This window comes from Fusarium verticillioides, chromosome 1 (genome assembly GCF_000149555.1).
Source record: "Fusarium verticillioides 7600 chromosome 1, whole genome shotgun sequence".
NCBI classification, from domain to species: domain Eukaryota; kingdom Fungi; phylum Ascomycota; class Sordariomycetes; order Hypocreales; family Nectriaceae; genus Fusarium; species Fusarium verticillioides.
In genome coordinates, this window is record NC_031675.1 from 5171491 (window position 1) to 5182993 (window position 11503).

Below are 11503 nucleotides of genomic sequence, written 5' to 3' on the forward strand. Positions count from 1 at the left end.
CGTACTAGATCGCGAGTCAGGGATTAGCATCGACTCGGATTTTGGCGAACCCCTTGCGCCTGAAGGCGAACCACTTTCTATGACTCGGATACCAAGATTAGGCGTTCTCAGATCATGACCCCGCCGTTGCTTATTTTCAACGTCTTTCAACCTCGACATCATTCTGCTACAAATATCGGGCCTGAGATGCGCTCTGCGCTCTCGGTCCATAAACTTTGGTTTGAGTGTCATGGTATCCTCTGATGTATTTGGGACTTCGCCACTAGGAGACACAAGACGTCAATTGTTGCACGTTGATTCTTCATCCCCCGACCTTCCATCCCTTCGGGACGTTTTAACGACGAAAGCCACATCCCAACCTTCTGCACACAATGGAAGCGGAGCAGAAGCACTTTCGAGGGATGGACTATCTGGTTTCATCTCTGCTCGCCAACTCTATCCAGCAACAGAATCGGCGCCAAAGGTTGTTTCGACACCAACGACGGGATTACCCTGGACATTATCCCACCCCGATGAAGCCACAGGCCTCGCAGAAGATTCATCTGGAAACGGTGGATTTATTGCTGGAGACAATGAGCCACCAAAAGAACGAGAGGAACATATAGAGGTGATCAAAATCACGGGCAAGTCGACCAGAAAGCCTCGCCAACAGAAGGTGTCAAAACAAGCTGCTCCTAAACGAGCCGCGAAGCCTAAGCCAGCGACAAAGAAACAGTCGAGCAAAGCAGCTAGCAAAGACCATAGCCCTGCAGAGGATAACGATGATGGCAAACAGAAGAAAGTCAAGGCTGCGAAGCCAAGGAAGAAAACCGGCACTATGAGTAACCACTTTCCACCGGCAGAGGAGTCGAAGGATTCAGAAAAGGCGAAACAGACTGATGTGAATGAACCCCTTCATCTGGAACAAGCACCTGCACGGAGATTGGACTGGACCCCTCCAGCTCAAAAGACTATTGTCGATATCGATTCAGATTCATCTGTTTTCAAAAAGTTAGGGTCCTCCGGGGCGGGTCAGCAGCCTGTCTTCAAGAGCCTTGTCGAGGGTTACTCTTGCATGCAAGAGCCTAACGAATCGACATCTCACAGCATAACGAATGCTTCAGGCGAAGACTCAGGTTTCCTCAAGAAACGGAAGCGCATCGAACCATCAGCCACAAAGGGCACCGATCCACCTGCTATGGCACCTGACAAGTCTCCAACGAAGAAGGCCCCCAAAAAGAAGAGGCCTAGGACCATTACGGAACTTGCAACGGCTGCGTACAGAGTGCCTAGTCAGCCAGATACTGAGCCGCCAAACGCTTCTATACTTGACCATTTCCCCACTACTAACAAGGAGACTTCTCTGACTGATGAGCAACCAAAAAATGCTAAGGGCAAAAGTACATCACGACGGAAACCATCAAAAGCTGCTAAAAAGAAAGTGTCCCCAAAGCCCGTGCTGTTGTCGCCCAGTGCGGCTTTGGCCCAGGTTGCTAACCAGGACTTTGTCTTCGGTACCTCAAGCCAGCTTGCCAGAGAAGAATCCCCGACTGTCCTCAGGGATCTTCAAGCAGCTTTGAGACAGTCGAACCAGCACCATGACATAGATTTTGTCATACATATGAATAGTGATGCAATCGAATCGCCGCAACAACGAGGTAACCTTTGGGATGCAGCTGCTCGTGATACAGAAGGGGATCTCTTCAATGTCGAAGTGATCAATCTTGCAGATGACACAGAACTCTCAGAGGTTGGCCATGTTACAAACCCATTTGGATATCAGCTGGGTGCAGACGATTCTGTCATTTGTGTCGAGAGCCGTGTGCTCAATGATCATATTCCACCTGCCAAGCCTTGCGATGATATGCGACCTGATGAGAAGGACCTGGCCGACTCAGGAGCTGGCTCCCCGTACTTCTCCGACAGTGAACTGTCAACAAGCACTGATATCCATCGCCCACCGCTAGCACAAACAGAAGTTAGCCAGGCAAATCAAATGACGACAGCAGAAGAACCTGAGAGCTTGCCCGAGCTCCCAGCACAACCACCTCGACCCAATTATGAAGCGTTCACAGACATTCGCTTGGCACGAGAAATAAAAAGGTTCGGATTCAAACCCATCAAGCGGAGAAGTGCGATGATTACACTACTCGACCAATGTTGGCAGAGCAAGTCTCGCATGGGCCAGGCCAGCCTCCATACCAGCACCAAGTTATCTTCACCCACCAAAACTACCAGGGCGAAATCGCCAGCTACTACTAGCAGTCCAAAGAAACCTAGAGGCAGGCCGCGGAAGAACAGTATTAATGCCCCTGAGCCCCAAGAACCGCCTCCATCTGCTCAACCGCCTGAAACCCCCAAGAAGCCTTGTGGCAGGCCGAGGAAAGACAGTTTGAGTTCGGCACCAGGCGCCGCATCTCCGAGCAAGCCTCAATCAGCGGCAAAACCAAAGCGGGCGGCGGCATCACCTCGCCGCAAGAAGGCTACTGCTAAATCTGTTATTGAGATCCCTGACTCCGAAGATAACGAGAGTGGCTTTGCTTCTTCGCCCGATACCAACGCTGAACAGATGTTTTCTTCTCCGCCACCATTGGACATGTCCCTTACAACTAATGATGGCACACCGCTCACGGCCACCCAGAGCGATCAAGAGGCGCTGTTGTTTGATCACATCACCAATGCTGTTACATCTGCCCCACGTACTACTGACCCACAAGAACCGTCCTGGCATGAAAAAATATTGATATACGATCCAATCGTTTTAGAAGATCTTGCAGCCTGGCTCAATACGGGCGAGCTTAGTCGCGTGGGCTATGACGGAGAGGTCAATCCGAATGATGTCAAGAAATGGTGCGAATCGAAAAGCATATGCTGCCTGTGGCGAATCAGCCTGCGCGGCAAAGAACGGAAGCGATTTTGATACCATCGGATAGCGAGCATGGCGTTATTCTTCGACTTTCTCGAACTACCGGCGTTGTTATCAACATAGATTTGCATTTACTGGCATAGGTGTTTACTATACTTCACAGAGCGTTTGATACCGTTGTCTAGAGTTGTTGTCATGAGGTGGGGTAGAAACCTGGATGAGACAGTGCTCACTATTTGACTAGGTAGACAAAAACGAGCTCAATGTTTAAACGGCAACAATGATAAATACAATTTACCATAACGACGGGGCTGCCCTCCCAGAGAACCAGTTCACATATATACACTTTGATCCAATTCGTCGCCAAGTGCGCCTGCGCGGGTATCAATTTCAATTCCTTCGAGATTCGCTTTGTTCAATTCTGGTTGCTCTGTGCCCCCTGCGTTCCCTGCCCTGCCCAGACGTCAGGTAACTCCTTCGGACCGTTGAGGTAGATTTCCATGGCCCTGCTCGTGTCAGCCTTCGAATGTCAAGCAAATCGGCGCCTCTTACACAGATTCAGGCATGATGTCACTTGGTAATAAGGAAGGGCTTCTCAAGGATGGTAAAGCTTATTGGATACTGTGAGGCCTTTTTTATCGAGTTTCAAGCCCATGGAGTCGACTTTGTTTTTGGGAGAATGATTCTAGGATCTTGGGTTCGGTGGTGGCTACTTTATATTTCGAACTAGTGGCTTTCACCATGGCGGATTATCTTCTTTGGCTGCAACACAACATCTCCAGGATCCAGCCTCGATAGTTCGATCATCAGCTATGCTACGGGACACCAATGATATCACACCACATCAGTTTTGCGGCTCTGCTGCATCCAGCTGCTCCAGTAGCTGCTGCGAGAGCACACCATCACGGAAGAAACTGTTGTATCCTGTGTATGCTACCGCGATAGCGTGCAGCCTCTCCCTTCATCGGTCTATCCACAAGGCATCGGATGGTGTAGATGGCGCGCCAATGACGGACCTCGGTTCTCCCTTGCGGCGTTGGATAGGTAGCCCAATCTGGGGCAGATGAGTCGGTTACGTGGTTGGCGCATCTCGGCCAGGATCCTTATCGGGGAGAAGGACGCGGTGTGTCTCTCGTGACCTCGGTTGGTAATGGTTGCCGATATTCTGGCAATATTGACCTTTTCCAGCAGATCATGACAGCTCATCCAACATCTCGAATACTGCAGCTAAAGTTCTGGCATCTGTGTCCTGTCGTGAAGCGCAATGGAACCAGTGGAACCTGGGCAACAGGTCTATCCTTGTGTCTTCATTCGCCAGATTGGGGTCTCCATTGCATGGTCTGGGGAAGTTGTGCTCGCAATCGAAAACTCGCTTGCATTTCGCCATCTGCATCCAAAGTCATGCCTCAAAGTTACTCCAGGCTTTTGGCGCTCAAACCCCGCCCACGGCCCGGCTTGCCATATTGGAACCCTGAAACTTACATGCATCGAGCCATCCCACACAACCATCCCTCTTTAAGCCGACGAATCAACCATCAAGAATCCTTGGCATCACCACGACCTGGCGGCACGGATTGGCCTTTCCTGCGGGCATCTTTGATCACATTTTCCTAGCTGTGGCAAGTTGAGGCTCTGCGTCGATTATCTTTCGAGATTGACGCCGTGATCTCACCGAATTCAGCATCTCGAACCGTCACTCACCATGCGCGTTATACAGCTGTTACATGTTCATCCCTCACTGGTAGAATGTAGAGTGAAGTGGGATTCTTGAACTACGATCCTATACGGAATCGGACCTCCATGCTGCACCATTGAGCGAGAATCGCGCCTGCGCAAGGGAAAGTGGTATTACGCTGGAGCTCATGGTAGCTGAAGGTGTGAGGTCCCTGTGACTGAGCTGACACCAAAGGTTGCGTGGGTGCGTTAGCTTGAAGAGCTAAAGCGACCTGATGGCGGCCATGATCTGAGCCAATATTACAATGACAACACGGGGAGTATCAAACAAAGGAGCCACAATCCTTTTATCGTAACGTCGCCGGCCCCGTTGCGGCCCTTTGGCCTTGGAGGATGCCAGGCCCTGATTCGCTTCCCGTGCCGGAGCTAGTGGGGCCGGTCCGCAACGGTGCCTATTTCATGATTATAACGGGCTCCGATATCAATCGTAGAGAATTTCGTCAATTCATGAAAGAAATGTTGCATCAGATCAGCAATTGATCGCACTGTGATGGTCATTACGGGAGATCCAAGCTAGAACGCGTCGATGGGTATCCCACCATCAAAGAGATCAGCTGCCAGTGAAGTCGCAGCCTACCTCAGCGAGATAAGGGCCTCCGGGCAGACACTGCCGTTATCGCAGGTTGAATAAGTTTTGATGTGTTTAATTCCGCTGTCAGGAATCAGTCGCATATTGACGGCCTACGAGATCTGCCAATCGCAGCTCTCAATTGGCGTCACATCATGTCTAATCGGATGCGTCAAGTGATACCAACTATCTGGGTTGCCTTAAACCTTCGATATCATGACGTGCGGGAGACGATCCCACGCTGCGAAAGGCGATGAATGCAAGGCAGCCGAGTTGTGATGTATCAGAAAATGTCATCCTCTTTAAGAGCCCCTTGTGCAAAAGGAGTTGAAGACAGGACATGCCGGGCTCGTAGGGCTTGTGGTACGCAAATGCCGAAGATCTCCTGATATTGATAAGCTTGATTTATGAGTGGGTGTTCACTAATAATTCTTGGCCTGGTATGGGGAATTGGGAACATCTTGGCTTATGAGAGTTGCAATGAGACGTCATGCCCGTCAGACGCCTCTTGCATGTGAAGACCAACGGTCCTCGGATAACCTTGGCTTTAACTAAGTTTACTCGAATTAAGTTGAGATTGATAATTAGTCTAGCTCGGCAATCGTTCAAGTCGACAGCGGATTTTAGGATGTTACTCTCACGGAGAGTCCGTCAGTTCAAGACAGGCTCGGTGGTAGTCGGTCTCCGTCTTCCATAGTTGTTACCAATAGGGCGTACGCATTGACTCATCACTCTCCTAGACTACCACTCACGATATGACTACCTATTTCTCACTGCACTGTGGCCAACAAGTGAGCCCCTCTCCAGTCGGGTCAACGGACAGCCGTGTTGACAGTAGAGGGCAACTGACCTCGTAGAACGGAAGTTTCGGAGTCGCGAAATTGCGAAATGATTCCATAAGGCAACGTTTATATCGAATTATATCCACCAGCGGAATTAACCATAAGTTTACAGCTTATGGTTATTCAACTCTTGAGAGACAAAAGTGCGACGACTTATACCAAGTGAAAACGTGCGTGATTCTTTGATGACGACACAGTCGATTCTGAGCTATGGTGCTAATACCTAACGCGGAATTAGTGCTGACTTTCTGGAGGATGAATGAATAATCATGGAATGAAACTGTCAAATAAGAGTCTAGAATCTCTCCAAGCCCAACCCAGATGTTAGTGTCTCTGCTATGCTCTGCTCTGTCCGCCACGGAGCCGAGTGAGGTGTTATTAACCCCGTCTGTCTCCGCCGCCCGCACTATCGCCCTAACTAAATCGAAGAATCACAAGGACGTGCATCCCCGGGATTTTAGGGGCGTCTAGGGCGCCTGGGCGCTGTCAGCTCGGATCGTTTTCTTGAGTAGTGCTGGCGTTGGTGCCAAGGCAGGCACCACTTTAGTTGGTTTTTAAGGGATCATCAATACGACAAACAACCAGACCTCCACTACAACTCGCCCTGCCCGCCCTGATCAGAAGTGCCCTGGAAGTCTGAACCCCCCACCCTCCAAATAACCCGGTCGAGTCCATCCATCCACCCATCCACCACCCATCTTCCCTCTCCAACTCGATCATAGACCAAACGTTCTGCGTCTTTTCTCACCTTATGTTTCACAAAAACAGCCTTCTCAGCCTCTTCTTGGCTTTTTGAGGGCTTCACGACAGGTTCTCTGTCTACAGCTGCATGATTTGACGTTACGCATTTCCTCACCTTGCATTACAATCGAGGTTTCGTTAGCCTGCGCTACCGCACCCGCATCCGTATCGCATCCAACGTTGATGGCCTCGCCCGCATTCCGTTCATCCCTTGCCCGAGCCCGAGTCCGCGGATTCTCCGTACATCATTTGCCTGGTTTTTTCCAGGTTTTACGAATATCGTAAACAATCTATTGTTGTCGCCATCTTTGACTTGAGCTTGATCTTGCACTCAAGGCGATACAACAATGTCGGCCTACCTCGAGGGTATGGCCCTCGGATTCGGCTTCAATGTATCTGAGGGGCTTGATTCTGCGCAACAGTCCACAGCATCGCCTTCATCCAATACCCAGCAAGATGCTTCGTCCCACACCCAACCGAATTCTTTTCAAGGCAACGTTACTGTCTATCAGACAACAGGGCCTGACGCCCATACTAGCCCAATCCACCTGCCCGGAAGCAACACGCCCGCCCTGAATCCGCGATCATGCGTAACCTGCCGCCGTCGGAAAGTTCGATGCGACAAGCAGATGCCGTGTTCCAACTGTCGTCGAGCACAGATTCCCTGTGTCTTCCCCGCCCCTGGGAGAGCTCCGCGGCAGCCGCGCCGAAAAGACCCCAATGCGCCCACCAAGAACTCAAGCCAGCGCGAGATAGAATTGATGAAGAGGCTTAGGAAGTTGGAGGGCATTGTGGAAGAGCTGAGCGGTCAGATTGAGGTTGAATCTGGCGGTAAAGGCCCTTCATCAACCAATTCGCCCGAAGCGCATGCAGGTCAAAGCACATCGTTTGACGCCTCGGCGCATAATACTCAAAGGCAATCGTCCAATGCAGGGTCTCACGCAGGCAACATTGGAAGGACTGATGACAGCCCAAGGTGCAGCGATGCTACAAGTGAACAGAGCGAGACTGCTCGCAAGAATATGCATAAAAAGTTTGGACGACTGGTTTTGAGCGACACTGGAGGAAGCCAAAGATACGTTAGTCATGGTTTTTGGTCGAAACTCAATGACGAGGTTGGTCAGTCCCTGGTATTGTTGCTAATGTTTGACTGACCCTGTCTACCAGCTCGATTCAATACGTGAAGAGACTCAGAAGCTTACTGATGAAGACTTGGATGAGTCTGAGGAGGATGAAACTCCAGATACCTCACCCGCATCCGCACTCTCAGGGAACCACAATGCCTGGATATTTGGTTACCGCTCTGCAGACGTGGATCTCGATAAATACTGGCCCTTGCCTTCCCATATACCGTTCCTATGGTCTGTCTATCAGGAGAATGTGGAACCGTTGCTCAAGGTACTGCACATTCCAACCATGGAGCCCATCTTTCGGGATGCGCGAAAAGATCACAAACAACTGTCTCCTGCAAATGAGGCGCTCGTCTGGTCAATATATTATGCTGCACTTACATCCCTGGAACCTGACGAGGTAGGAAGACACCCTTGACTATAAGCAAGGAGAATGCTAACTTACGAACTCAGGTGCGAGCTAATCTTGGACTCAACAAGGAGGATGTTGTTGTGCAGTACCGTTTCGCAGTCGAACAAGCCCTCGCCAAAGCCAACTTCCTGAACTCATTGGAGACTCCAATCATGCAAGCGTTGATCATCTTTATTCTCGTGGTCAAAGGCCAAGATGGAAGTCGTTTCTGTTGGTCTTTAACCGGTTTGGTAGCACATCTTGCTCAAGGCATGGGCCTCCATCGCGATGGGTCGCACTTCGACCTGAGTCCTTTTGAAACAGAGATGCGAAGGCGTCTCTGGTGGGCGTTACTTCTATTGGATCTCAGATCAGCCGATGAGCTGGGTACTGATCTTATCATCCAAGACTTTAATTATGACACACAAATGCCGAGCAATATCAATGATACCGATATCAAGCCCGACTCAACGGAGGCCCCTGAGCCCAGAGAAGGTCACTCTGACTGTTCGCTGGCACTTGTTCGTTTCGAAATTGCTGGCTTTGGACGGCGTCTAGTTCGACTATCATCCGCCTCAATGTCGTTCTGCCCCCAGGGAATGCCTTACAAGGATACCAGCCTTGCGGAGCGAGAACGAATGCTCATCGAGGTTTATAATAGAGTGGAGGAAAAGTTTTTGAAACACCACACTGGCGATTCTGATCCGTTACATTGGATGGCTTCTTCAATTGCGCGCATCATCATGGCCAAGATGACATTGGTAATCTACCAGCCAGTCCTCTTCCCAGGCTCCGAGGGCGAAGGTACACTTTCGGAAGAAGCAAAAGAACGTGCCTATGTCGCAGCGATTGAGATTGCGGAATACAATCACATCTTGAATAACGACTCGAGGTCTAAACAGTTTAGGTGGCTGTTCAAAACCTACACCAACTGGTCAGCTATGGCCTATTTCCTCATCGCTAGTTGCCGTCGGCCATGGACTCCTCTTGTGGAACGCGGATGGGAAGCCGTCAGTGGATACGAGGGTGGGCCAGGACAACTGGTGCGATCTGCCGAATACGCAACTGTTGTGATGCCTATCAGGAAACTTTACATGAGAGCCCAAAGGCACCGCGCAGCAGAGATCACTCGACTTCGCGGAAATCCTGAAGAAGCACGTCGGCTGGAATTCGAAGAAAGGACGAACCCGAGATACCAGGCCAGGTTTGGGCAGGATGCGGACGGTGCAGCCAACAAGATGGAGGAAATAAGGGAGAAATGGAAGGCTCTGGTGCGGTCTGACGGAAGCAACGTGCCAATGTCGACGCCAGCTGAGCTGAGCCCTGTTATGCCACCGTCGATGCTCCAGCCAAAACAAGAACAAACACCATCCCGCCCTCGGACACCATCAGCCTACGACGTTCCGGGGACGATCGACCTTTCTGATACGACCATGGGCTACATGAATGACCTATTGGCAGACACCACACCCTTCCCCATGGTGAATTTCTGGCCACTGCAGGATGTCGGCTCTGTTCAAATCAAGGCCACGAGTACGGGAATGACGCCAATGCCAAACATGTCTCAAGATGCGACGCAACCAGGAGATACTGGCCAACAGTTTTCACCACAGACCATGCAATTCCCCAAGGACGATAACCCGCCCCCTTACCTCTGGGGCGGGCAGTTCCCGTCGATAAACTCAAACTTCGATAACACAGGCTTGGACGATGTTGATATGCTTGGAGATGACTTCAACTGGCATACCTGGAGCCAGAATGTTCGCGGTTTGTAGATAGGATCGTACTGAGATACACGGTCACTGACAGACTGTGTTGCCAGATAGTCGATATTGATTGATCATCGGAGTGTATTGGGAGTGGAGTAGCTAGCTACTTGCCTATCTATTGTGTATGATACCCGGCGGAGTAAGCATGAGGTGGACGATAATAATTCTAGACCATCTTTGATGAGGTGATATCACTTAGACCATCTTTATCGAGGATGCATCTTTGACGCTGCAGGATCTTCCAGCCCTTGACCCGTGCTCTGGCCCGTGGCGTGTAGGAATTTCAACATGTGATTGCCCGGGCTCTCCCACCCGCAATATGTATGTTCGTTAACAAACTTTACCAGCTGTTGACTGGGCCCAAAGATGACAAGATCTGCCGCGTTTAGCAACATCTGATTGTCCTGAATGTAGCAACTGGTTTCAGCTTGCAAATGTCTCATTCGATCATAGATAGAAAGTCCATAAACCGCAGGGCATACGCCAGCTCTGAGGAGGAGGGTAGTCAGGAACAAACGGTACATACGCCCGTTTCCATCCATAAACGGGCGAATAAGGATGAAGCGGTGGCAGAATCGGCAGGCTCTCCAGATCCTTTCTTGGACATCCTCCTGTTTGGGCGGGAGCGGGGTCATGTCTAGGGATATCATTTCCGTCGCAAGCTCGTTGATCATGCCGAGCATTGCAGAGGGGATCTGAGAGCCATCCAAGAAACGCTGGTCATGGGCCGTACCCCGTTGACGATACTTTCCGCCGCCGCCGTGGGCGGCCCAAGGCTCTTGCGGGCTGGGATCATCATTGTAGGTAAGAAGGCGGTTTGCCTCCTTGAAGGTGGCCTCATCAAAGGGTTGTCTATGAATGACGATTTTTGTAATTAGGCCTTTTGTAGCCTTGGCGTGTTGCAGTGTTTCCCGGTAACATTTCGTGACGCTTTCATACGACACGGGTATTTTCATGAATTCCAAGTGATCTGTGATTTCTTTGTAGTTAAAATCGTCCTCGGCAAGCTCTTCTGGGATCGGCAGTCCCTGAAATACTGCATAACAAATTCTGTAGGTTGTTGGTAGACTTCCGCCTGCCCCCAAGATCATGTTTGATCCGTAAATCGTGCGGCTGAGAACCTCTATTAAGCTGTTGGGCTCTACATTTCCCACCCTTGAGCTGAGGACCTCAAGGAACGGGCTAACACTAACGAACGGGGCTGGCGTTCCCGTTGCCACGATGGAGTAAGTTTTAGGTTCCGTCGTGTCAGCTTCCATGATAACTAACGGAGGGGTTTAGTATATGGAGTGAGTTTTGGAGAATGGAATGCGTTGATGATATTCACCTAAGAGTTGAGACAAAAATAGTTGAGAGAAAGAAAAGATTGGGAGGAGAGTGATGGGAAGGGAAGATATTTATAGGTACCAACCCGGGCTTGGGGAAGGAGTTGCTTGACTGCAGAGAAAGAAGAAAGAGATTCCAAGAAAGTTCAAGATATGGG

The 11503-nt window shown here is 50.4% G+C and overlaps 4 protein-coding genes across 5 annotated transcripts; 2 read left to right on the forward strand and 2 right to left on the reverse strand.

Annotated features, from left to right (window-relative positions):
* The first annotated feature begins 63 nt into the window (after positions 1 to 63).
* Positions 64 to 5170, forward strand: FVEG_00380 (hypothetical protein). The gene is made up of 2 exons (XM_018886832.1): positions 64 to 3988; positions 4034 to 5170. The coding sequence occupies exon 1, from the start codon at positions 230 to 232 to the stop codon at positions 2897 to 2899; it is 2670 nt and encodes an 889-aa protein (XP_018742477.1). The 5' UTR covers positions 64 to 229; the 3' UTR covers positions 2900 to 3988; positions 4034 to 5170.
* FVEG_14649 (hypothetical protein) lies at positions 3261 to 3411 on the reverse strand (the record flags this gene model as incomplete). Its single annotated transcript, XM_018903594.1, has 2 exons — positions 3261 to 3351; positions 3398 to 3411. 2 exons carry the CDS (start codon positions 3409 to 3411, stop codon positions 3261 to 3263), a joined length of 105 nt encoding a protein of 34 aa, XP_018742478.1.
* An 856-nt stretch (positions 5171 to 6026) lies between the features above and the next one.
* On the forward strand, positions 6027 to 10427 carry FVEG_00379 (hypothetical protein). Of its 2 annotated transcripts, XM_018886830.1 has the most exons (5): positions 6027 to 6159; positions 6228 to 7845; positions 7898 to 8260; positions 8314 to 10018; positions 10074 to 10427. In XM_018886830.1, exons 2-5 carry the CDS (start codon positions 7078 to 7080, stop codon positions 10085 to 10087), a joined length of 2850 nt encoding a protein of 949 aa, XP_018742475.1. In that variant the 5' UTR covers positions 6027 to 6159; positions 6228 to 7077; the 3' UTR covers positions 10088 to 10427. The 2 variants fall into 2 exon arrangements, with proteins under 2 accessions (XP_018742475.1, XP_018742476.1); XM_018886831.1 differs by having other exon boundaries at positions 8314 to 10427.
* Positions 10227 to 11279, reverse strand: FVEG_00378 (hypothetical protein; the record flags this gene model as incomplete). Its single annotated transcript, XM_018886829.1, has 1 exon — positions 10227 to 11279. One exon carries the CDS (start codon positions 11277 to 11279, stop codon positions 10227 to 10229), a length of 1053 nt encoding a protein of 350 aa, XP_018742474.1.
* Positions 11280 to 11503: the final 224 nt, after the last annotated feature.